This window comes from Oncorhynchus gorbuscha, linkage group LG11 (assembly GCF_021184085.1).
Source record: "Oncorhynchus gorbuscha isolate QuinsamMale2020 ecotype Even-year linkage group LG11, OgorEven_v1.0, whole genome shotgun sequence".
Classification (NCBI taxonomy): Eukaryota; Metazoa; Chordata; class Actinopteri; order Salmoniformes; family Salmonidae; genus Oncorhynchus; species Oncorhynchus gorbuscha.
Window position 1 is genome coordinate 65,432,632 of NC_060183.1, and position 27,320 is coordinate 65,459,951.

Below are 27,320 nucleotides of genomic sequence, written 5' to 3' on the forward strand. Positions count from 1 at the left end.
CACCAAGTCTACAGCTTTATTGTCTGGCAATTACCTTGACAGACACAATTTATGTTCCCATAATATTTCTCTCTCTCTCTCTCTCTCTCTCTCTCTCTCTCTCTCTCTCTCTCTCTCTCTCTCTCTCTCTCTCTCTCTCTCTCTCTCTCTCTCTCTCTCTCTCTCTCTCTCTCTCTCTCTCTCTCCCCTCTACCTCTCCCTCTCTCTGTGAATGTGGTGTAATTAAGAAGGACTGCTAGAATGCTAGACTCGTTCACTCCAGCCTCCATAAATCTGACTGGGGTTGCAGGTTCACTGCCAGCCTGATGAGAAGGGGAAGAAGGGGCATATTAGCGTGGCCTGATAAAGTGGGCTCGTCAATTGGATTTGCTCAACTCCTGCGTCTTCCGTCCTCTCTCGCCTACTTTTGAAAAAGGTCAAAGGTAATCGAGGAGAGGCGGTGAGGATAGGGAACACCGACGAAAATGCGCCTGTATAAAATGAGACCCTTCTTCAGGCAAATTACGTTTACAGAAGTGGATCCCCAAATAAAAGTGTAAAGTGATAGGAACAACTTAGTTGTGCCAGACATTTATAGATAAAACCACAAGTATCATATGTTTTTCTGAAACGGGTGCATGGTTTTCTCCTCAAAAATCTAAAGCTGATTCAAAGAGGGTGTGGCAGGTATCAAAACACTTGAGCTTCCTTGCCAAAAGGAGGCTATAGAGGAGGGGAGGACCGTCTTCATTTTGCCTACTAATGAACTGAGACACTCCTTGAACACTCAACCACTTATTGCTTTCTGGGTCACAGAGGAGAGAGGATGGTGGACGGACTTTTGCCCAAACGAGAAAACCCCCTTAACCATACTTACCTATACCCTTTCCTTTTTGTTCTTCCTAACCCCTACCCTGTCTTTACCCATACCCCTAGCTTTATCTGTTCGTGTTCTCCTTAACCCTTACCCTGTCCGTATCCATACCCCTAGCTTTATCTGTTCTTGTTCTCCTTAACCCTTACACTGTCCTTATCCATACCCCTAGCTTTATCTGTTCTTGTTCTCCTTAACCCTTACCCTGTCCTTATCCATACCCCTAGCTTTATCTGTTCTTGTTCTTCTTAACCCTTACCCTGTCCTTATCCATACCCCTAGCTTTATCTGTTCTTGTTCTTCTTAACCCTTACACTGTCCTTATCCATACCCCTAGCTTTATCTGTTCTTGTTCTTCTTAACCCTTAGCTTTATCTGTTCTTGTTCTTCTTACCCTGTCCGTATCCATACCCCTAGCTTTATCTGTTCTTGTTCTCCTTAACCCTTACCTGTCCTTATCCATACCCCTAGCTTTATCTGTTCTTGTTCTCCTTAACCCTTACCCTGTCCTTATCCATACCCCTAGCTTTATCTGTTCTTGTTCTTCTTAACCCTTACCCTGTCCTTATCCATACCCCTAGCTTTATCTGTTCTTGTTCTTCTTTACCCTGTCCTTATCCATACCCCTTTTATCTGTTCTTGTTCTTCTTAACTGTCCTTATCCATACCCCTAGCTTTATCTGTTCTTGTTCTTCTTAACCCTTACACTGTCCTTACCCATACCCCTAGCTTTATCTGTTCTTGTTCTTCTTAACCCTTACCCTGTCCTTATCCATACCCCTAGCTTTATCTGTTCTTGTTCTTCTTAACCCTTACCCTGTCCTTATCCATACCCCTAGCTTTATCTGTTTTTGTTCTTCTTAACCCTTACCCTGTCCTTATCCATACCCCTAGCTTTATCTGTTCTTGTTCTTCTTAACCCTTACCCTGTCCTTATCCATACACCTAGCTTTATCTGTTCTTGTTCTTCTTAACCCTTACCCTGTCCTTATCCATACACCTAGCTTTATCTGTTCTTGTTCTTCTTAACCCTTACCCTGTCCTTATCCATACCCCTAGCTTTATCTGTTCTTGTTCTTCTTAACCCTTACCCTGTCCTTATCCATACCCCTAGCTTTATCTGTTCTTGTTCTCCTTAACCCTTACCCTGGCCTTATCCATACCCCTAGCTTTGTCTGTTTTTGTTCTCCTTAACCCCTACACTGTCCTTATCCATACCCCTAGCTTTGTCTGTTCTTGTTCTTCTTAACCCTTACCCTGTCCTTATCCATACCCCTAGCTTTGTCTGTTTTTGTTCTTCTTAACCCTTACCCTGTCCTTATCCATACCCCTAGCTTTGTCTGTTTTTGTTCTTCTTAACCCTTACCCTGTCCTTATCCATACCCCTAGCTTTATCTGTTTTTGTTCTTCTTAACCCTTACCCCGTCCTTATCCATACCCCTAGCTTTGTCTGTTCTTGTTCTTCTTAACCCTTACCCCACCCTCATTCCCTTTCTTTTATCCCAAACCCTGTCCTTACCCTGAAAGGTCATTGTCGATGACCATCTTCTGTAGGCCGGTGGAGATGCTGCAGCCTGCCCCGGCATTGGGCGGTGACCCCATACAGTCAGAGGAGGACGGAGGGGTCATGCTCATGGTCATGCTGGACGGGTTGTTCAGCGCTGTGTTCACCTCCCGGAGGATCCTGGGTAGGGGGCCTAGCTTGGAGGCGGAGCTCTGAGGGTTAAAGAGGGGTTCAAGGTCAGAGATGGGGTCAGCGGTCATGGTAGCTCTGTGTAGAAGTTGAGGCCTTTGGACACAGGTCTAGGATCAGTTTAATCCTTTCCAAACCTAATAACTCATTAGGGCGGGGCAGTATGGGAGATGCAAGACTGGCCTGGTTTGCGGCAAACTTCCTCTTCCTTAGGTTCACTGTTAAGCTGTGTATTCATGGCATCCTTCACGGTTTTCTACTCTATTGTTTGAACCCATTTAAGCATTCATGTGGCAATTTTGTAACTTTTACATGCACTGACTTAAACCTTGGATATCAGTAGAGACCTCCCTGTGCCTGTATCAGACAGTGAGCCTGGCTGGGGTATTCTTGTTCCCATTACAGAGAGCTAATCTCCCTCTGATTATGTTCTCCAGTCTGAATAAAGGAACAGGCCGGCCTCAAGAGGCTTGAATGACTTTATTTTGGTTGGAGACGGACAGGAGTGCTGTCCTCAGTGAGGATGGGATGCAGCACACAGAGTCTATGGACTTTATTTTGGTTGGAGACGGACGGGAGTGCTGTCCTCAGTGAGGATGGGATGCAGCACACAGAGTCTATGGACTTTATTTTGGTTGGAGACGGACGGGAGTGCTGTCCTCAGTGAGGATGGGATGCAGCACACAGAGTCTATGGACTTTATTTTGGTTGGAGACGGACGGGAGTGCTGTCCTCAGTGAGGATGGGATGCAGCACACAGAGTCTATGGACTTTATTTTGGTTGGAGACGGACGGGAGTGCTGTCCTCAGTGAGGATGGGATGCAGCAGACAGAGTCATTAACATTTACATTTAAGTCATTTAGCAGACGCTCTTATCCAGAGCGACTTACAGATTGGTGCATTCACCTTATGACATCCAGTGGAACAGTCACTTTACAATAGTGCATCTAAATCTTAAAGGGGGGGGGGGGTGAGAGGGATTACTTATCCTATCATAGGTATTCCTTAAAGAGGTGGGGTTTCAGGTGTCTCCAGAAGGTGGTGATTGACTCCGCTATCCTGGCGTCGTGAGGGAGTTTGTTCCACCATTGGGGGGCCAGAGCAGCGAACAGTTTTGACTGGGCTGAGCGGGAGCTGTACTTCCTCAGTGGTAGGGAGGCGAGCAGGCCAGAGGTGGATGAACGCAGTGCTCTTGTTTGGGTGTAGGGCCTGATCAGAGCCTGGAGGTACTGAGGTGCGTTCCCCTCACAGCTCCGTAGGCAAGAGTCTGTGAGCTTTGCCCCCAATATACCTAGTAATTAACACGCTGGGATGGCTCTCCATGCGGAACCATGGCTAATGCACTAGGTGTCCCTACAAATCCATTTGGATGCTTCCCACATAAACATAGTGTTGTATATCTATGTCCCCCCAGGCCGTCCTCAGAGCATTCCAATAGAGCACTCAGTCTCACAGCAGTCGTTGTATTATGTAAGCAATAGCGTGCTGTACACATGATTGAATCTAGTTAGGTTAACATGCTACTGCTCGCAGTACATTACTAAATGCAGAAGGACTGTGCTGATAATATTATTATGTATTTAGTCCTGACTTCATGACCTGACCAGGGGAAAACTCCAGGCTAGTTATAGAGGTTACAACTAGGGACCTGGATTTATTTCTAATCAGTTAACATAGTCAGGATAAACTTGGGACCTGGAGTCTTGGAAAAAGCTCCTGTCCCTATACAGTATACTGTATATTTCATGTGACTACTACTATGTCCATTGTATTAGTTGTCATTGCCTGGTCAGCCCTACCTGGTCCATGGTAGAGACGACCTCTGACAGCAGGTTGTGCAGGGTGGACAGCTCCCGTCCCAGGTCTATGTAACCTTCGAACCCTGCAGTGTTAGAGATGGTCTCTGGGTTAGAGATCTCCAGCAGGAAGCGCTGCATGTTGGTCCACTCATGTTCTAGGAACTGGTTCATGAAGGACATGTACTCCTCCTTACTGCCAAACCTGGGAGAGATGGAAGGAGAGAGAGAGAGAGAGACAGAGACAGAGACAGAGACAGAGACAGAGACAGAGACAGAGACAGAGACAGACAGAGAGAGACAGAGAGAGACAGAGAGAGAGAGAGAGAGAGAGAGAGAGAGAGAGAGAGAGAGAGAGAGAGAGAGAGAGAGAGAGAGAGAGAAAGAGAGAGAGAGAGAGAGAGAGAGAGAGAGAGAGAGAGAGAGAGAGAGAGAGAGAGAGAGAGAGAGAGAGAGAGAGAAAGAGAGCGAGAGAGAAAAAGAGAGCGAGTTAGGGAGGGAGAGATAGGTTGAGTATATAGAACACATACTCTCTCTAAAACACACACACGCACTCAACACCAATACACACACTCCATAAACCCACACACACACACTCACTTGGCGAAGTTGGCCAGGTTCTGTGTGACCTTGGCGATGAGTGTGAGTGTGCGTGCGGTGCGGTCATCAGGGTATTCCTGCATCAGGTTGAAAAGCGACGGGGACATAACGGCCGGACACAGGAAACGCAGGAACAGAGACGCGCTGATCAGACGCTCGCTGATGTCCGGTCGCCCCCGGCTACTGCACTCCTGTCGCCACGATGCAAACACCTCCTTGAGTTCCCGTGGAAACACACTGCAGGGGGAGGGATAAGAGGTGTTAACGGCAATATGGAGGTAGGTACACTTTGCACGCAACTATTTATTATCACTCTCATATTACAGAGCTACTTTATGCTGTTTGAACAGGTGAATTTAGGTCCTGCATAGCAACTCTAGAACAGCTAACAGTAAGCACTGAAAGCATTGGCGGAATGTCCCCCAATGGCCATATCACTATGGTATGAATTTATAAACACATGGTAACAACACATTTTATTGGTAATGCATTGTGGGTGGTGTCCCAGAAGTTACCAGTAGGAGTTTATGATCTTGCAGAAGGCCAGCTCACAGCACATCTTCAGGTTGCTCTGGTGCTCCTGCAGGTCATTGGACGAACACTTGGACGGGTCCACCTCACAGTTCTCATCTGACTCATACAACGCCTTGATAAACTCACCTACAACACAGGGAGAGAAAGACAAGTCAGACACTAACATTCAGTCAACTCACCTACAACACAGGGAGAGAGACACAGGCAGACAGTAACATTCAGTCAACTCACCTACAACACAGGGAGAGAGAGACACAGGCAGACAGTAACATTCAGTCAACTCAGCTACAACACAGGGAGAGAGAGACACAGGCAGACAGTAACATTCAGTCAACTCAGGTATAACATAGGGAGAGAGAGACAAGTCAGACACTAACATTCAGTCAACTCACCTACAACACAGGGAGAGAGAGACAAGTCAGACACTAACATTCAGTCAACTCACCTACAACACAGGGAGAGAGAGACACAGGCAGACAGTAACATTCAGTCAACTCAGGTATAACATAGGGAGAGAGAGACAAGTCAGACACTAACATTCAGTCAACTCAGGTACAACACAGGGAGAGAGAGACAAGTCAGACACTAACATTCAGTCAACTCACCTACAACACAGGGAGAGAGAGACAAGTCAGACACTAACATTCAGTCAACTCACCTACAACACAGGGAGAGAGAGACACAGGCAGACAGTAACATTCAGTCAACTCAGGTATAACATAGGGAGAGAGAGACAAGTCAGACACTAACATTCAGTCAACTCAGGTACAACACAGGGAGAGAGAGACAAGTCAGACACTAACATTCAGTCAACTCACCTACAACACAGGGAGAGAGAGACACAGTCAGACAGTAACATTCAGTCAACTCAGGTACAACACAGGGAGAGAGAGACACAGGCAGACAGTAACATTCAGTCAACTCAGGTACAACACAGGGAGAGAGAGACACAGGCAGACAGTAACATTCAGTCAACTCAGGTACAACACAGGGAGAGAGAGACACAGGCAGACAGTAACATTCAGTCAACTCAGGTACAACACAGGGAGAGAGAGACACAGGCAGACAGTAACATTCAGTCAACTCACCTACAACACAGGGAGAGAGAGACACAGGCAGACAGTAACATTCAGTCAACTCAGGTACAACACAGGGAGAGAGAGACACAGGCAGACAGTAACATTCAGTCAACTCAGGTATAACATAGGGAGAGAGAGACACAGGCAGACAGTAACATTCAGTCAACTCAGGTACAACACAGGGAGAGAGAGACACAGTCAGACAGTAACATTCAGTCAACTCAGGTACAACACAGGGAGAGAGAGACACAGGCAGACAGTAACATTCAGTCAACTCAGCTACAACACAGGGAGAGAGAGACACAGGCAGACAGTAACATTCAGTCAACTCAGGTACAACACAGGGAGAGAGAGACACAGGCAGACAGTAACATTCAGTCAACTCAGGTACAACACAGGGAGAGAGAGTCACAGGCAGACAGTAACATTCAGTCAACTCAGGTACAACACAGGGAGAGAGAGACACAGGCAGACAGTAACATTCAGTCAACTCAGGTACAACACAGGGAGAGAGAGACACAGTCAGACAGTAACATTAAGTCAACTCACTGAACACACACGTTTTGTTATTCTGTTCTAAGTGGGACCTAAATGTATTTCCATTAAAAATCCTATATCCCCTTAACTATTACCCTAACCCTAAACCTAACTCCTAATCTTAAACCCAACCACTAACATCTTACCCTGACCCTAAACCTAACCCTAAACCTAACCCTAAACCTAAGCCTAAAATAGCCTTTGTCCTCATGGGGACTTGGGACATTTTCCTTGTTTTACTTGTGGGGACTTTTGGGGATATTAGGTCCCCGCAAGGATAGAAGAACCAACCCCCGACCTCCCCCATACACACATACCACAGGAGTTTGGTGGCTCTTTAAATGGGGTAGACGGGCTTGTGGTAATCAATCAAATGTATTTATAAAGCCCTTTTTACATCAGCCGATGTCACAAAGTGATGTACAGAACCCCAGCCTAAAGCCCCAAACAGCAAGCAATGCAGATGTAGAAACACAGTGGCTAGGAACAACTCCCTAGTTTGGCTGAAGAGGAAGAGGTGGAATGGTATCAAATACATCAAACACAAGGTTTCCATGTGTTTGATTCAATTCCATTAACTCCGTTCCAGCCATTATTATGAGCTTTCCTCCCCTCAGCAGCCTCCACTGACACACACACACACACACACACACACACACACACACACACACACACACACACACACACACACACACACACACACACACACACACACACACACACACACACACACACACACACACACACACACACACACACACACACACACACACACACACACACACACACACACTTTCCTGTTGTCCCTCAAGGACCTCTGAGATGGAAGGACAATGATGTCCGGCCTTTTAATTAAAGTGAGACTGAAACACTGAATGACTGACTGCGTCTCCATTCAAGACATCACACCGTAACAGCTTTCCATAAGCAAGACATGAACTTCAGACTGTCACCAACTATCCAATGACAATAATAAGTCAAACAACAATAGGGTCCAGGGCCATCCCAGGTAATACACCATGACTGATGACTGATGCTGATGCTGATGCTCATGTTCTCCATCTCAGTCAATGTACCAGACGAGATAACAACATCATAAACAATGTTAGAACAACACTCCATCAACATTACACAAACCCTTCCCCTCTTCCTGTCAACTTTGTCCTTCCCATGTGAAGAGAGGTGAGAGATGAGAGAGAGGAAAGGAGAGATGAGAGACGAGAGAAAGGGAAAGAGATGAGAGATAGCGAGAGGCGATTAGAGGATGTCTGACTTGCGGCTCTACCTGTCCATGTTAAGACTATAGAAACAAATATCTTATTCTTAGTTTGACAGTGATCAGATGTAATCATTTCCCCTAAACTGTTTGTTATTGAGATGATCAGAAAGGAAAAGTGCTCTCTCTCTCCCTTCTCCCCCCTCTCCCTCTCCCTCTCCTTGTCCCCCCTCTCCCTCTCCTTCTCCCCCTCTCCCTCTCCCCCCTCTCCCTCTCCTTCTCCCCCCTCTCCCTCTCCTTCTCCCCCTCTCCCTCTCCTTCTCCCCCTCTCCCTCTCCTCTCCTTCCCTCCCCTCTCCTTCTCCCCCTCTCCCTCTCTCCCCCCTCTCCCTCTCCTTCTCCCCCTCTCCCTCTCCTTCTCCTTCTCCCCCTCTCTCCTTGTCCCCCTCTCCCTCTCCCTCTCCTTCTTCTCCCCCTCTCCCTCTCCCTCTCCTTCCCCCCTCTCCCCCCTCTCCTCTCCTCCCCCTCTCCTTCTCTCCTTCTCCCCTCCTCTCCACACTCTCCTTCCCCCTCTCCCTCTCCTTCTCCCCCTCTCCCTCTCCTTCTCCCCCCTCTCCCTCTCCTTCTCCCCCTCCCTCTCCCCCCCCCTCTCCCTCTCCTTGTCCCCCTCTCCCTCTCCTTCTCCCCCCTCTCCCTCCCTCTCCTTCTCCCCCTCTCCCTCTCCTTCTCCACCCCCCCTCTCCCTCTCCTTCTCCTCCCTCTCTCCCTCTCCCTCCTTCTCCCCCTCTCCCTCTCCTCTCCCCTCCTCTCCCTCTCCTTCTCCTTCTCCCTCTCCTTGTCCCCCCTCTCCCTCTCCCTCTCCTTCCCCCTCCCCTCTCCCTCTCCTTCTCCACCCCCCTCTCCCTCTCATTCTCCCTCTCTCTCCTCACTCTCCCCCCTTCTCCCTCTCCTTCTCCCCCTCTCCCTCTCCTTCTCCCCCCTCTCCCTCTCCTTCTCCCTTCCTCTCCCTCCTCATTCCCCCTGGTCGGCCTTGTGTTGCCCCTTCATGGCAGACCAGATCAGACCAGACCGGAAGCAGTCAATCTTCGGTAGTGACGAGGTGTTCTATTATTCACCCAGGCTTCAAAGCACATTAACTCCAAGAAAAACACACATGCATTATTCACTAAGGCTCCAATATATTCTTAACTCAACCCTGAGAGATATAGAAACACACACACACACACATTGTTGCACTGATATTAGATCTATTCACAGAGGGATAAATGAGAGTGGGAGGGGAAAGAGAGAGATGGAGGGAGAGAGATGGAGGGAGAGAGATGGAGGGAGAGGGAAATAGAGAGACAATGTGCTTTTCTGTAGATAAAACTGCTGCTGTGTACGTTTCTAAATCAGGCTGGATGAGGTAAACACATCAACATGCACCAGGCTTATAGCCAGGACCACAGCCAACACTAACACAACACTGGACTAACCTTGGTCTCACCTTGTGGTAGAGTGAGAGAGGGAGAGAGAGAGAGAGAGTGAAAGAGGGAGAGAGATATGGAGATAGTCAGAGGGAGGGAGAGAGAGAGAGACAGAGAGAGAGAGAGACAGAGAGAGAGAGAGAAAGAGGGAGAGAGAGAGACAGAGACAGAGAGAGAGAGACAGAGAGAGAGAGAGACAGAGAGAGAGAGAGAAAGAGGGAGAGAGAGAGACAGAGAGAGAGACAGAGAGAGAGAGAGACAGAGACAGAGAGAGAGAGACAGAGACAGAGAGAGAGACAGAGAGAGAGAGAGAGAGAGACAGAGAGAGAGAGAGAGACAGAGAGAGAGAGAGAGAGAGAGAGAGAGAGAGAGAGAGAGAGAGAGAGACCGAGAGACAGAGAGAGACAGAGAGAGACAGAGAGAAAGAGAGAGAAAAGAAAGAGAGGCACTTAGTTCTGTGTTGATACCATGTCCAGTCTCTGGGGTCAGGGGCTAGGAGTGTTGTGTCTGCCAGCCCTGAGGCCTTCTCTGCCCTTTGACCTCCACTACAGCTCAATGATCTCTGACCTTAATTACAGCTCAGTAAACATGGCCTAATGACCCAGAGCAAGTTTTGATTGCTTACGACAACACACACAATGTCTCTGTATTACAGTTTTTTTCGATTGCTAAACGACAGTGGACACAACTGGAGTCACATGTGCAAAACTCTAACTACAGTCTGCACAGCAGCAGTTCATGTGGACCAAACTCTAGTTTGTTTTTCATTGCTTGAACACAGTTTTCAAAACTCTACACACTTATCCCATGACTTTAACCACAACCTGCACAACACTGTGGATTTACAGCACTTTGTTCAAATGCTAACACACTGCTGTCAAAACTGTGAACCACACATTCAAAACGGAATAGATTTCAGCCTTGTGCCTTTCAAACACTGCTGATTGCAATTTCAGCTGAAAGGCTAAGCAGGTGTCTTGTTTTAGACTTGTTAGTGAACACACACACATATTACAGTATATATAGGTAGAGCTCAGAAAGACTCATTTTGGAAATGGAACAAGGAAGATGGGTTCGTGGAGGGAGAAGGGTGGCAGGGAGAGGGCGGATGCGTGGAGGAAGACAAAGAAGACAAAGAGCTGTTATTTCAGATGAAATAAGGGCTACACTTATAGACCATGTCGTGAACCATGGTCTCTCATTGAGAGAGGCAGGGTTGAGGGTGCAACCCAATCTGCAAAGATCCACAGTGGCATCTGTAATGCCAATTTTCCATCATGCAAACAGGTGAGAGTTACATCCTTACAGTAAATGAAAACATTACAGGAATCTATTTTGTATTGCAATTATAGAATATTTACACAGATATATATTACAGTAAGTTTGACTGTAAAATATATTTTTACAACAGGACCCAAAGGCTGCCCCCAACAGGGGGAAGAGGAAAAATATTTTCAGATGCGCAGGAAAATGCTATTGTTGACATGGTTGTTGTCAACAATGCAATAAAACTGTGGGAGATTCAAGATAGAGTGCTGGCTGATAATGATATATTTGAAAATGTTAATTCTGTCAGCACAACAACTATTGCTCGAGTCCTAAAGAAACACCAAGTTACAATGAAACAGTTATACACTGTACCGTTCGAGAGAAACAGTGAACGGGTAAAAGAGCAAAGATACCAATATGTCCAGGTAAGACGTCTGAGGTTACGTACACAGCTATAGAAAATATTTACAGTAAAAAAAAACACTAGCATTTCTACAGTAAAACTGTGCACTTACTGTTTTTCAGAGAGTAATGGAGGTGGAAGCACTGGAAAGACCACATTCATTTGTATTTATCGATGGAGCTGGATTTAACCTTGCCAAAACACGGCTCAGAGGAAGGAATGTTATAGGTCAAAGGGCCACTGTGGAGGTTCCAGGCCAAAGGGGGGGAAATATCACCATGTGTGCTGCAATGGCCAATGATGGTTTGCTTCTCAACACACCACTCATTGGCCCATACAACACAGAAAGGCTTATAGCTTTCCTAGAACAGCTCTATGCTCAGCTAGTGCCAGCAGAACAGGGGAGCCAGTAAGAAACCCCCAAGTTTTTGTCATAGTTTGCGATAACGTTGCTTTTCACCACTCTGCAGCTGTCACAGATTGGTTGGCAGCACATCACAGATTTATGGTTTTGTACCTGCCTGCATATTCACCCTTCCTCAACCCAATAGAGGAGTTTTTCTCTGCCTGGAGGTGGAAAGTGTTTGGTCACCACCCACATGACCAAATGTCTCTTTTGGAAGCCATGCGTGCCGGATGTGAGGACACGAGTCCAGAGGACTGCCAGGGATGGATAAGGCACTCCAGAAGGTTCTTCCCCAGGTGCATGGCAAGAGAAAACATTAGATGTGATGTTGAAGAAAACCTGTGGCCTGATGCTAGAGAGAGGCAGGATTAGCCCCTCAATTATTTGTTCGAATTACAGTATGAACTTTTAGTTTCTAACTTTTTTTTCTCATTACTGTAATTCCGTAAATTACTACAGACTATTGAAGCAAACTGCTAATTTTCATTTACCTTAAAGAATTGTTATGTTCTAAAAAATTTAATAAATCATGTGAAAGAATGTCACTCTTTTCTTTGAAGAAAATATTACTTTGTATGAAGTCACTGAAATTGTTCAAACTGTAAAGATGAAAAGTTTGTATTTTCTGTATTGGTGTTTGATGCTAGAGTTTTTACTCCCAGTGTGTTCTGAGTGACAGTGTGTGTTATCTCAGTGAGGGTTGTGCATAGTGTTTGGCTGCACTGAGCGTGTTTTGAGCCATGTGTTAAGAGTTGTGTTGCTTGGAATGAGTTTTGCAGGTGATGTGAACTGTTTAGCTCAGGTGGCTGTTGGTAGTGCAGACTGTAGTTAGAGTTTTGCACATGTGACTCCAGTTGTGCCCACTGTCATTTAGCAATCGAAAAAAAAACTGTAAGCATGGATGGATGGAGAGAGAGAGAGCAAAAAGAGGGCTGAGTGACAGAAAGACAGATAAAGAAAGAGAGAGAGGAAAAAGAGGGCTGAGTGACAGAAATACATATAAAGAAAGAGAGAGAGAGGAAAAAGAGGGCTGAGTGACAGAAATACATATAAAGAAAGTGAGAGAGAGGAAAAAGAGGGCTGAGTGACAGAAAGACATAAAGAAAGAGATAGGAAAAAGAGGGCTGAGTGACAGAAAGACCGATAAAGAAAGAGAGAGGAAAAAGAGGGCTGAGTGACAGAAAGACAGATAAAGAAAGAGAGAGGAAAAAGAGGGCTGAGTGACAGAAAGACAGATAAAGAAAGAGAGAGAGGAAAAAGATGGCTGAGTGACAGAAAGACAGATAAAGAAAGAGATAGGAAAAAGAGGGCTGAGTGACAGAAAGACATATAAAGAAAGAGATAGGAAAAAGAGGGCTGAGTGACAGAAAGACAGATAAAGAAAGAGATAGGAAAAAGAGGGCTGAGTGACAGAAAGACAGATAAAGAAAGAGAGAGGAAAAAGAGGGCTGAGTGACAGAAAGACAGATAAAGAAAGAGATAGGAAAAAGAGGGCTGAGTGACAGAAAGACATATAAAGAAAGAGATAGGAAAAAGAGGGCTGAGTGACAGAAAGACAGATAAAGAAAGAGATAGGAAAAAGAGGGCTGAGTGACAGAAAGACAGATAAAGAAAGAGAGAGGAAAAAGAGGGCTGAGTGACAGAAAGACAGATAAAGAAAGAGATAGGAAAAAGAGGGCTGAGTGACAGAAAGACAGATAAAGAAAGAGTGAGGAAAAAGAGGGCTGAGTGACAGAAATACAGATAAAGAAAGAGAGAGAGGAAAAAGAGGGCTGAGTGACAGAAAGACAGATAAAGAAAGAGAGAGAGGAAAAATAGGGCTGAGTGACAGAAATACAGATAAAGTAAGAGAGAGGAAAAAGAGGGCTGAGTGACAGAAATACATATAAAGAAAGAGAGAGAGAGGAAAAAGAGGGCTGAGTGACAGAAAGACAGATAAAGTAAGAGAGAGGAAAAATAGGGCTGAGTGACAGAAATACAGATAAAGTAAGAGAGAGGAAAAAGAGGGCTGAGTGACAGAAATACAGATAAAGAAAGAGAGAGAGGAAAAAGAGGGCTGAGTGACAGAAATACAGATAAAGAAAGAGAGGGTAATGTTTACTAATGTTTCCCTTATTTATTTCCCTTTTGTTTATTGTCTATTCCGTTTGTTTCGGCAATGTAAAGATATGCTTCCAGGCAGGCAGGCAGGCAGGCAGGCAGGCAGGCAGGCAGGCAGGCAGGCAGGCAGGCAGGCAGGCAGGCAGGCAGGCAGGCAGGCAGGTAGGCAGGCAGGCAGGCAGGCAGGCAGGCAGGCAGGCAGGCAGGCAGGCAGGCAGGCAGGCAGGCAGGCAGGCAGGCAGGCAGGCAGGCAGGCAGGCAGCTATATAGTCAGACAGATACGTAGACAGACAGACAGATAGACTCACCGAGTGCATCCTGTAGGTACTTCTGCCCCACTAGTTTGAGGTACTCCTCTATAGCCTTGGTGGCCAGCGTGTTCTCTCGGAAGATCAGGTGCTCGTTCTCCCCACATCGATCCACCTCTGACATCATCAGGTCTGTCAGGAAGTCCTACAGCAAAACAAGAAGAGAAAACAGGAGATGACACTACAGAAGACACTACAGAAGACACTACAGAAGACACTACAGAAGACACTATTGAAGACACTGCAGAAGACACTGCAGAAGACACTGCAGAAGACACTACAGAAGACACTGCAGAAGACACTGCAGAAGACACTACAGAAGACACTATTGAAGACACTACAGAAGACACTACAGAAGACACTACAGAAGACACTACAGAAGACACTGCAGAAGACACTACAGAAGACACTACAGAAGACACTACAGAAGACACTACAGAAGACACTACAGATGACACTACAGAAGACAATACAGAAGACACTACAGAAGACACTACAGAAGACACTACAGAAGACACTGCAGAAGACACTACAGATGACATTACAGAAGACACTACAGAAGACACTACAGAAGACACTGCAGAAGACACTACAGAAGACACTACAGAAGACACTACAGAAGACACTGCAGAAGACACTGCAGAAGACACTACAGAAGACACTGCAGAAGACACTACAGAAGACACTACAGAAGACACTACAGAAGACACTGCAGAAGACACTGCAGAAGACACTACAGAAGACACTACAGAAGACACTACAGAAGACACTGCAGAAGACACTGCAGAAGACACTACAGAAGACACTACAGAAGACACTACAGAAGACACTGCAGAAGACACTACAGAAGACACTACAGAAGACACTACAGAAGATACTGCAGAAGACACTACAGAAGACACTACAGAAGACACTACAGAAGACACTACAGAAGACACTACAGATGACACTACAAAAGACACTACAGAAGGCACTACAGAAGACACTACAGAAGACACTGCAGAAGACACTACAGAAGACACTACAGAAGACACTACAGAAGACACTATTGAAGACACTACAGAAGACACTACAGAAGACACTACAGAAGACACTACAGAAGACACTATTGAAGACACTACAAAAGACACTACAGAAGACACTACAGAAGACACTGCAGAAGACACTGCAGAAGACACTACAGAAGACACTATTGAAGACACTACAGAAGACACTACAGAAGACACTGCAGAAGACACTGCAGAAGACACTACAGAAGACACTATTGAAGACACTACAGAAGACACTACAGAAGACACTGCAGAAGACACTGCAGAAGACACTACAGAAGACACTACAGAAGACACTACAGAAGACACTGCAGAAGACACTACAGAAGACACTATTGAAGACACTACAGAAGACACTACAGATGACACTACAGAAGACACTACAGAAGACACTGCAGAAGACACTGCAGAAGACACTACAGAAGACACTACAGAAGACACTACAGAAGACACTGCAGAAGACACTGCAGAAGACACTACAGAAGACACTACAGAAGACACTGCAGAAGACACTGCAGAAGACACTACAGAAGACACTACAGAAGACACTACAGAAGACACTACAGAAGACACTGCAGAAGACACTACAGAAGACACTACAGAAGACACTACAGAAGACACTGCAGAAGACACTGCAGAAGACACTACAGAAGACACTACAGAAGACACTACAGAAGACACTGCAGAAGACACTGCAGAAGACACTACAGAAGACACTACAGAAGACACTACAGAAGACACTGCAGAAGACACTACAGAAGACACTACAGAAGACACTGCAGAAGACACTACAGAAGACACTATTGAAGACACTACAGAAGACACTACAGATGACACTACAGAAGACACTACAGAAGACACTGCAGAAGACACTGCAGAAGACACTACAGAAGACACTACAGAAGACACTACAGAAGACACTACAGAAGACACTGCAGAAGACACTACAGAAGACACTACAGAAGACACTACAGAAGACACTGCAGAAGACACTACAGAAGACACTATTGAAGACACTACAGAAGACACTACAGATGACACTACAGAAGACACTACAGAAGACACTACAGATGACACTACAGATGACACTACAGAAGACACTACAGAAGACACTACAGATGACACTACAGAAGACACTACAGAAGACACTACAGATGACACTACAGAAGACACTACAGAAGACACTATTGAAGACACTACAGAAGACACTACAGAAGACACTGCAGAAGACACTGCAGAAGACACTACAGAAGACACTACAGAAGACACTACAGAAGACACTGCAGAAGACACTACAGAAGACACTATTGAAGACACTACAGAAGACACTACAGATGACACTACAGAAGACACTACAGAAGACACTACAGATGACACTACAGATGACACTACAGAAGACACTACAGAAGACACTACAGAAGACACTACAGAAGACACTACAGATGACACTACAGATGACACTACAGAAGACACTACAGAAGACACTACAGAAGACACTACAGAAGACACTACAGATGACACTACAGAAGACACTACAGAAGACACTACAGAAGACACTACAGAAGACACTACAAAAGACACTACAGAAGACACTACAACTCCTAACGGTCAGAAGAATGTTGCGGATAAATGTAAACAAATACTGATTTTCAAGCAAATTGCAAAAATGTCTAAAACAAGCAAAGCAATAACAAAATTATATCCTGCCTAAGTAAACAATATAAAACACTGTCATTTTAGTCATACATCTCATATCTCATCAGCATTCTGCACATGGAGAAAGTCTGGATAATGTTCAAATAAATCTGACAGGAAACAGGGACATTGCTATACCCATTAGCAGTGAGGTCAGAAAGTGAGACTGTGTGTGTGTGTGTGTGTGTGTGTGTGTGTGTGTGTGTGTGTGTGTGTGTGTGTGTGTGTGTGTGTGTGTGTGTGTGTGTGTGTGTGTGTGTGTGTGTGTGTGTGTGTGTGTGCGAGCCTGAGTGTGTCACAGTGCCAAGCCCAGCCCATAGTGGTGTGATTACTGCTTCACACTTCCTCTGATGCAGGCATGGAGGAGTGTGTATTATCTGGAATACACATGGACGTACACACAGTAATGGCAATATGGAACAACAAAATCCATTCAGGATCAACCAAGCCACCCCAGGAAAATGTTACTGGACAAGCAGAGGGCACATGTTGAGGGGGGATGGCAAAATGGTTTGTGGTGCGTGCTGAGTCCTCTCCTGTACTCCCTGTTCACCCACAACTGCATGGCCTCGTACGACTCCAACATCATCATTACGTTTGCCTACAGTGGTAGGTCTGATCACCGACAACGATGAGACAGCCTATAGGGAGGTCAGAGACAACAACCTCTTCTTCAACGTCGACAAGACAAAGGAGCTGATCGTGGACTACAGGAAACAGAGGGCCGAACACGCCCCCGATCACATCGACAGGGCTCTAGTGGAGCGGTTTGAGAGCTTCAAGTTCCTCTGTGTCCACCTCTGTGTTCACTAAGGATCTATCATTTTTATTTTATTTTAAATTTTACCTTTATTTAACCAGGCAAGTCAGTTAAGAACACATTCTTATTTTCAATGACGGCCTGGGAACAGTGGGTTGACTGCCTGTTCAGGGGCAGAACGACAGATTTGTACCTTGTCAGCTCGGGGGTTTGAACTCACAACCTTCCGGTTACTAGTCCAACGCTCTAACCACTAGGCTACGCTGCCGCCCCAAACACACCAACACAGTCGTGAAGAGGGCAGGACAACACTTCTTCCTCCTCTGGAGGCTGAAAATATTTGGCATGGGCCCTCAGATCCTCAAAAGGTTCTACAGCTGCACCATTGAGAGCTGGTTGACTGGCTGCATCACCGCTTGGTACAGTAAGGCAACTGCTTGGCATCTAACTGCAAGTCACTACAGAGAGTAGTGAGTACGGCCCAGTACATCACTGTGGCCGAGCCCCGTCATCCAGGACCTCTATACCAGGCAATATCAGAGGAAGCCCCAAAAAGTTGTCAAAGACCCCAGCCACCCGAGTAATAGACTGTTCTCTCTGCTACTGCATGGCAAGTGGTACCTATACACCAAGTCTGGAACCAACAGGAACCAGAACAGCTTTAGTTTGTGTGTATGCATTGATATGGAGGCTATGTGTGCCTTTTCATCTTTTAAATGTAATTCTGTCCTTAAGCAGTTCTTGTCTATTGATGTTCTGTATGTTATTCTGTATTATGTTTCATATGTTTTGTGGACCCCAGGAAGAGTAGCTGCTGCTTTTGTAACAGTTAATGGGGATCCTAATAAAATACCCCAAAAATACCATTAAGACTGTTAAATAGTTAGTTAACTAGTTAACCAAAAATACCATTAAGACTGCTAAATAGTTAGTTAACTAGTTAACCAAAAATACCATAAGACTGCTAAATAGTTAGTTAACTAGTTAACCAAAAATACCATAAGACTGCTAAATAGTCAGTTAACTAGTTAACCAAAAATACCATAAGACTGCTAAATAGTTAGTTAACTAGTTAACCAAAAATACCATAAGACTGCTAAATAGTTAGTTAACTAGTTAACCAAAAATACCATACGACTGCTATATAGCTAGTTAGTTAACCAAAAATACCATAAGACTGCTAAATAGTTAGTTAACTAGTTAACCAAAAATACCATAAGACTGCTAAATAGTCAGTTAACTAGTTAACCAAAAATACCATAAGACTGCTAAATAGTTAGTTAACTAGTTAACCAAAAATACCATAAGACTGCTAAATAGTCAGTTAACTAGTTAACCAAAAATACCATAAGATTGCTAAATAGTTAGTTAACTAGTTAACCAAAAATACCATAAGACTGCTAAATAGTTAGTTAACTAGTTAACCAAAAATACCATAAGACTGCTAAATAGTTAGTTAACTAGTTAACCAAAAATACCATAAGACTGCTAAATAGTTAGTTAACTAGTTAACCAAAAATACCATAAGACTGCTAAATAGTTAGTTAACTAGTTAACCAAAAATACCATAAGACTGCTATATAGCTAGTTAGTTAACCAAAAATACCATAAGACTGCTAAATAGTTAGTTAACTAGTTAACCAAAAATACCATAAGACTGCTAAATAGTCAGTTAACTAGTTAACCAAAAATACCATAAGACTGCTAAATAGTTAGTTAACTAGTTAACCAAAAATACCATAAGACTGCTAAATAGTCAGTTAACTAGTTAACCAAAAATACCATAAGATTGCTAAATAGTTAGTTAACTAGTTAACCAAAAATACCATAAGACTGCTAAATAGTTAGTTAACTAGTTAACCAAAAATACCATAAGACTGCTAAATAGTTAGTTAACTAGTTAACCAAAAATACCATAAGACTGCTAAATAGTTAGTTAACTACCAATAGCCACCTGGACTGTCTGCATTGACCTTTTATGCTGTAACTTGTTTTGACTCATTATCTACATGCCCTCTTTTACACTTCTGCTACTCTCTGTTTATCTTATATGCATAGTCACTTTAACCATATCTACATGTACATACTACCTCAATAAGTCTGACTAACAGGTGTATAAAGTCTCACTACTCTCTGTTTATCTTATATGCATAGTCACTTTAACCATATCTACATGTACATACTACCTCAATAAGTCTGACTAACAGGTGTATAAAGTCTCACTACTCTCTGTTTATCTTATATGCATAGTCACTTTAACCATATCTACATGTACATACTACCTCAATAAGTCTGACTAACAGGTGTATAAAGTCTCACTACTCTCTGTTTATCTTATATGCATAGTCACTTTAACCATATCTACATACTACCTCAATAAGTCTGACTAACAGGTGTATAAAGTCTCACTACTCTCTGTTTATCTTATATGCATAGTCACTTTAACCATATCTACATACTACCTCAATAAGTCTGACTAACAGGTGTATAAAGTCTCACTACTCTCTGTTTATCTTATATGCATAGTCACTTTAACCATATCTACATACTACCTCAATAAGTCTGACTAACAGGTGTATAAAGTCTCACTACTCTCTGTTTATCTTATATGCATAGTCACTTTAACCATATCTACATACTACCTCAATAAGTCTGACTAACAGGTGTATAAAGTCTCACTACTCTCTGTTTATCTTATATGCATAGTCACTTTAACCATATCTACATACATACCTCAATAAGTCTGACTAACAGGTGTATAAAGTCTCACTACTCTCTGTTTATCTTATATGCATAGTCACTTTAACCATATCTACATACTACCTCAATAAGTCTGACTAACAGGTGTATAAAGTCTCACTACTCTCTGTTTATCTTATATGCATAGTCACTTTAACCATATCTACATACTACCTCAATAAGTCTGACTAACAGGTGTATAAAGTCTCACTACTCTCTGTTTATCTTATATGCATAGTCACTTTAACCATATCTACATACTACCTCAATAAGTCTGACTAACAGGTGTATAAAGTCTCACTACTCTCTGTTTATCTTATATGCATAGTCACTTTAACCATATCTACATACTACCTCAATAAGTCTGACTAACAGGTGTATAAAGTCTCACTACTCTCTGTTTATCTTATATGCATAGTCACTTTAACCATATCTACATACATACTACCTCAATAAGTCTGACTAACAGGTGTATAAAGTCTCACTACTCTCTGTTTATCTTATATGCATAGTCACTTTAACCATATCTACATACTACCTCAATAAGTCTGACTAACAGGTGTATAAAGTCTCACTACTCTCTGTTTATCTTATATGCATAGTCACTTTAACCATATCTACATGTACATACTACCTCAATAAGTCTGACTAACAGGTGTATAAAGTCTCACTACTCTCTGTTTATCTTATATGCATAGTCACTTTAACCATATCTACATACTACCTCAATAAGTCTGACTAACAGGTGTATAAAGTCTCACTACTCTCTGTTTATCTTATATGCATAGTCACTTTAACCATATCTACATACTACCTCAATAAGTCTGACTAACAGGTGTATAAAGTCTCACTACTCTCTGTTTATCTTATATGCATAGTCACTTTAACCATATCTACATACTACCTCAATAAGTCTGACTAACAGGTGTATAAAGTCTCACTACTCTCTGTTTATCTTATATGCATAGTCACTTTAACCATATCTACATACTACCTCAATAAGTCTGACTAACAGGTGTATAAAGTCTCACTACTCTCTGTTTATCTTATATGCATAGTCACTTTAACCATATCTACATACTACCTCAATAAGTCTGACTAACAGGTGTATAAAGTCTCACTACTCTCTGTTTATCTTATATGCATAGTCACTATAACCATATCTACATACTACCTCAATAAGTCTGACTAACAGGTGTATAAAGTCTCACTACTCTCTGTTTATCTTATATGCATAGTCACTTTAACCATATCTACATACTACCTCAATAAGTCTGACTAACAGGTGTATAAAGTCTCACTACTCTCTGTTTATCTTATATGCATAGTCACTTTAACCATATCTACATACTACCTCAATAAGTCTGACTAACAGGTGTATAAAGTCTCACTACTCTCTGTTTATCTTATATGCATAGTCACTATAACCATATCTACATACTACCTCAATAAGTCTGACTAACAGGTGTATAAAGTCTCACTACTCTCTGTTTATCTTATATGCATAGTCACTTTAACCATATCTACATACTACCTCAATAAGTCTGACTAACAGGTGTATAAAGTCTCACTACTCTCTGTTTATCTTATATGCATAGTCACTTTAACCATATCTACATACTACCTCAATAAGTCTGACTAACAGGTGTATAAAGTCTCACTACTCTCTGTTTATCTTATATGCATAGTCACTTTAACCATATCTACATACTACCTCAATAAGTCTGACTAACAGGTGTATAAAGTCTCACTACTCTCTGTTTATCTTATATGCATAGTCACTTTAACCATATCTACATACTACCTCAATAAGTCTGACTAACAGGTGTATAAAGTCTCACTACTCTCTGTTTATCTTATATGCATAGTCACTTTAACCATATCTACATACTACCTCAATAAGTCTGACTAACAGGTGTATAAAGTCTCACTACTCTCTGTTTATCTTATATGCATAGTCACTTTAACCATATCTACATACTACCTCAATAAGTCTGACTAACAGGTGTATAAAGTCTCACTACTCTCTGTTTATCTTATATGCATAGTCACTTTAACCATATCTACATACTACCTCAATAAGTCTGACTAACAGGTGTATAAAGTCTCACTACTCTCTGTTTATCTTATATGCATAGTCACTTTAACCATATCTACATACTACCTCAATAAGTCTGACTAACAGGTGTATAAAGTCTCACTACTCTCTGTTTATCTTATATGCATAGTCACTTTAACCATATCTACATACTACCTCAATAAGTCTGACTAACAGGTGTATAAAGTCTCACTACTCTCTGTTTATCTTATATGCATAGTCACTTTAACCATATCTACATACTACCTCAATAAGTCTGACTAACAGGTGTATAAAGTCTCACTACTCTCTGTTTATCTTATATGCATAGTCACTTTAACCATATCTACATACTACCTCAATAAGTCTGACTAACAGGTGTATAAAGTCTCACTACTCTCTGTTTATCTTATATGCATAGTCACTTTAACCATATCTACATGTACATACTACCTCAATAAGTCTGACTAACAGGTGTATAAAGTCTCACTACTCTCTGTTTATCTTATATGCATAGTCACTTTAACCATATCTACATACTACCTCAATAAGTCTGACTAACAGGTGTATAAAGTCTCACTACTCTCTGTTTATCTTATATGCATAGTCACTTTAACCATATCTACATACTACCTCAATAAGTCTGACTAACAGGTGTATAAAGTCTCACTACTCTCTGTTTATCTTATATGCATAGTCACTTTAACCATATCTACATACTACCTCAATAAGTCTGACTAACAGGTGTATAAAGTCTCACTTCTCTGTTTATCTTATATGCATAGTCACTTTAACCATATCTACATACTACCTCAATAAGTCTGACTAACAGGTGTATAAAGTCTCACTACTCTCTGTTTATCTTATATGCATAGTCACTTTAACCATATCTACATACTACCTCAATAAGTCTGACTAACAGGTGTATAAAGTCTCACTACTCTCTGTTTATCTTATATGCATAGTCACTTTAACCATATCTACATACTACCTCAATAAGTCTGACTAACAGGTGTATAAAGTCTCACTACTCTCTGTTTATCTTATATGCATAGTCACTTTAACCATATCTACATACTACCTCAATAAGTCTGACTAACAGGTGTATAAAGTCTCACTACTCTCTGTTTATCTTATATGCATAGTCACTTTAACCATATCTACATACTACCTCAATAAGTCTGACTAACAGGTGTATAAAGTCTCACTACTCTCTGTTTATCTTATATGCATAGTCACTTTAACCATATCTACATACTACCTCAATAAGTCTGACTAACAGGTGTATAAAGTCTCACTACTCTCTGTTTATCTTATATGCATAGTCACTTTAACCATATCTACATACTACCTCAATAAGTCTGACTAACAGGTGTATAAAGTCTCACTACTCTCTGTTTATCTTATATGCATAGTCACTTTAACCATATCTACATACTACCTCAATAAGTCTGACTAACAGGTGTATAAAGTCTCACTACTCTCTGTTTATCTTATATGCATAGTCACTTTAACCATATCTACATACTACCTCAATAAGTCTGACTAACAGGTGTATAAAGTCTCACTACTCTCTGTTTATCTTATATGCATAGTCACTTTAACCATATCTACATACTACCTCAATAAGTCTGACTAACAGGTGTATAAAGTCTCACTACTCTCTGTTTATCTTATATGCATAGTCACTTTAACCATATCTACATACTACCTCAATAAGTCTGACTAACAGGTGTATAAAGTCTCACTACTCTCTGTTTATCTTATATGTCTTGTCATTTCAATAAGTCTTTTCCTTTTATCTTATATGTTTTCCCTACATGCTGGTCTGACTAACAGGTGTATAAAGTCTCACTACTCTCTGTTTATCTTATATGCATAGTCACTTTAACCATATCTACATCTTCTCTACTACCTCAATAAGCTGTCTGATTCTAACAATCAATGTATAAAGTCTTCTCTCTGTTTATCTTTTCCCTGCATTAGTCACTATTTCTCCCCATATTTTCCGTTTCTGCCCTGTATAAAGACTCCTCTATATGTTCACCGTGCTGTGTCTTTGTATAAAGTCTCACTACTCTCTGTTTATCTTATATGCATAGTTTCCCTACATATGCTCAATAAGTCTGACTAACAGGTGTATAAAGTCTCACTACTCTCTGTTTATCTTATATGTGCCTTCCATATCTACATACAACCTGCAGTTCATGATCTTATATGATAGTCTCCAGTCTACATACTACTCAATAAGTCTGACTAACAGGTGTATAAAGTCTCACTACTCTCTGGAAACCATTATACTTTATGATTGTAGATCTTACTTTACTGGATTAAAGACTCTGTTTCGCCAAGTCTTTTATGACTATTCAGGTGTATAACAACTCACTCTCTGTTTATCTTATATGCATAGTCACTTTAACCATATCTACATACTACCTCAATAAGTCTGACTAACAGGTGTATAAAGTCTCACTACTCTCTGTTTATCTTATATGCATAGTCACTTTAACCATATCTACATACTACCTCAATAAGTCTGACTAACAGGTGTATAAAGTCTCACTACTCTCTGTTTATCTTATATGCATAGTCACTATAACCATATCTACATACTACCTCAATAAGTCTGACTAACAGGTGTATAAAGTCTCACTACTCTCTGTTTATCTTATATGCATAGTCACTTTAACCATATCTACATACTACCTCAATAAGTCTGACTAACAGGTGTATAAAGTCTCACTACTCTCTGTTTATCTTATATGCATAGTCACTTTAACCATATCTACATGTACATACTACCTCAATAAGTCTGACTAACAGGTGTATAAAGTCTCACTACTCTCTGTTTATCTTATATGCATAGTCACTTTAACCATATCTACATACTACCTCAATAAGTCTGACTAACAGGTGTATAAAGTCTCACTACTCTCTGTTTATCTTATATGCATAGTCACTTTAACCATATCTACATGTACATACTACCTCAATAAGTCTGACTAACAGGTGTATAAAGTCTCACTACTCTCTGTTTATCTTATATGCATAGTCACTTTAACCATATCTACATGTACATACTACCTCAATAAGTCTGACTAACAGGTGTATAAAGTCTCACTACTCTCTGTTTATCTTATATGCATAGTCACTTTAACCATATCTACATACTACCTCAATAAGTCTGACTAACAGGTGTATAAAGTCTCACTACTCTCTGTTTATCTTATATGCATAGTCACTTTAACCATATCTACATACTACCTCAATAAGTCTGACTAACAGGTGTATAAAGTCTCACTACTCTCTGTTTATCTTATATGCATAGTCACTATAACCATATCTACATACTACCTCAATAAGTCTGACTAACAGGTGTATAAAGTCTCACTACTCTCTGTTTATCTTATATGCATAGTCACTTTAACCATATCTACATACTACCTCAATAAGTCTGACTAACAGGTGTATAAAGTCTCACTACTCTCTGTTTATCTTATATGCATAGTCACTTTAACCATATCTACATACTACCTCAATAAGTCTGACTAACAGGTGTATAAAGTCTCACTACTCTCTGTTTATCTTATATGCATAGTCACTTTAACCATATCTACATGTACATACTACCTCAATAAGTCTGACTAACAGGTGTATAAAGTCTCACTACTCTCTGTTTATCTTATATGCATAGTCACTTTAACCATATCTACATGTACATACTACCTCAATAAGTCTGACTAACAGGTGTATAAAGTCTCACTACTCTCTGTTTATCTTATATGCATAGTCACTTTAACCATATCTACATGTACATACTACCTCAATAAGTCTGACTAACAGGTGTATAAAGTCTCACTACTCTCTGTTTATCTTATCTATATGCATAGTCACTTTAACCATATCTACATACTACCTCAATAAGTCTGACTAACAGGTGTATAAAGTCTCACTACTCTCTGTTTATCTTATATGCATAGTCACTATAACCATATCTACATGTACATACTACCTCAATAAGTCTGACTAACAGGTGTATAAAGTCTCACTACTCTCTGTTTATCTTATATGCATAGTCACTTTAACCATATCTACATACTACCTCAATAAGTCTGACTAACAGGTGTATAAAGTCTCACTACTCTCTGTTTATCTTATATGCATAGTCACTTTAACCATATCTACATACTACCTCAATAAGTCTGACTAACAGGTGTATAAAGTCTCACTACTCTCTGTTTATCTTATATGCATAGTCACTTTAACCATATCTACATACTACCTCAATAAGTCTGACTAACAGGTGTATAAAGTCTCACTACTCTCTGTTTATCTTATATGCATAGTCACTTTAACCATATCTACATGTACATACTACCTCAATAAGTCTGACTAACAGGTGTATAAAGTCTCACTATTCTCTGTTTATCTTATATGCATAGTCACTTTAACCATATCTACATGTACATACTACCTCAATAAGTCTGACTAACAGGTGTATAAAGTCTCACTACTCTCTGTTTATCTTATATGCATAGTCACTTTAACCATATCTACATACTACCTCAATAAGTCTGACTAACAGGTGTATAAAGTCTCACTACTCTCTGTTTATCTTATATGCATAGTCACTTTAACCATATCTACATACTACCTCAATAAGTCTGACTAACAGGTGTATAAAGTCTCACTACTCTCTGTTTATCTTATATGCATAGTCACTTTAACCATATCTACATG

At 41.7% G+C, this 27,320-nt stretch overlaps 1 protein-coding gene across 1 annotated transcript in view; it reads right to left on the reverse strand.

The window, feature by feature from the left end:
• LOC124049137 (disabled homolog 2-interacting protein-like) overlaps positions 1 to 27,320 on the reverse strand; it is a 253,523-nt gene that overhangs the window by 20,480 nt on the left and 205,723 nt on the right. Inside the window, 5 exon segments of the mRNA XM_046370502.1 lie at positions 2,373 to 2,569; positions 4,347 to 4,548; positions 4,944 to 5,180; positions 5,459 to 5,603; positions 14,261 to 14,405. Coding sequence (XP_046226458.1) covers positions 2,373 to 2,569; positions 4,347 to 4,548; positions 4,944 to 5,180; positions 5,459 to 5,603; positions 14,261 to 14,405 — 926 coding nt within the window.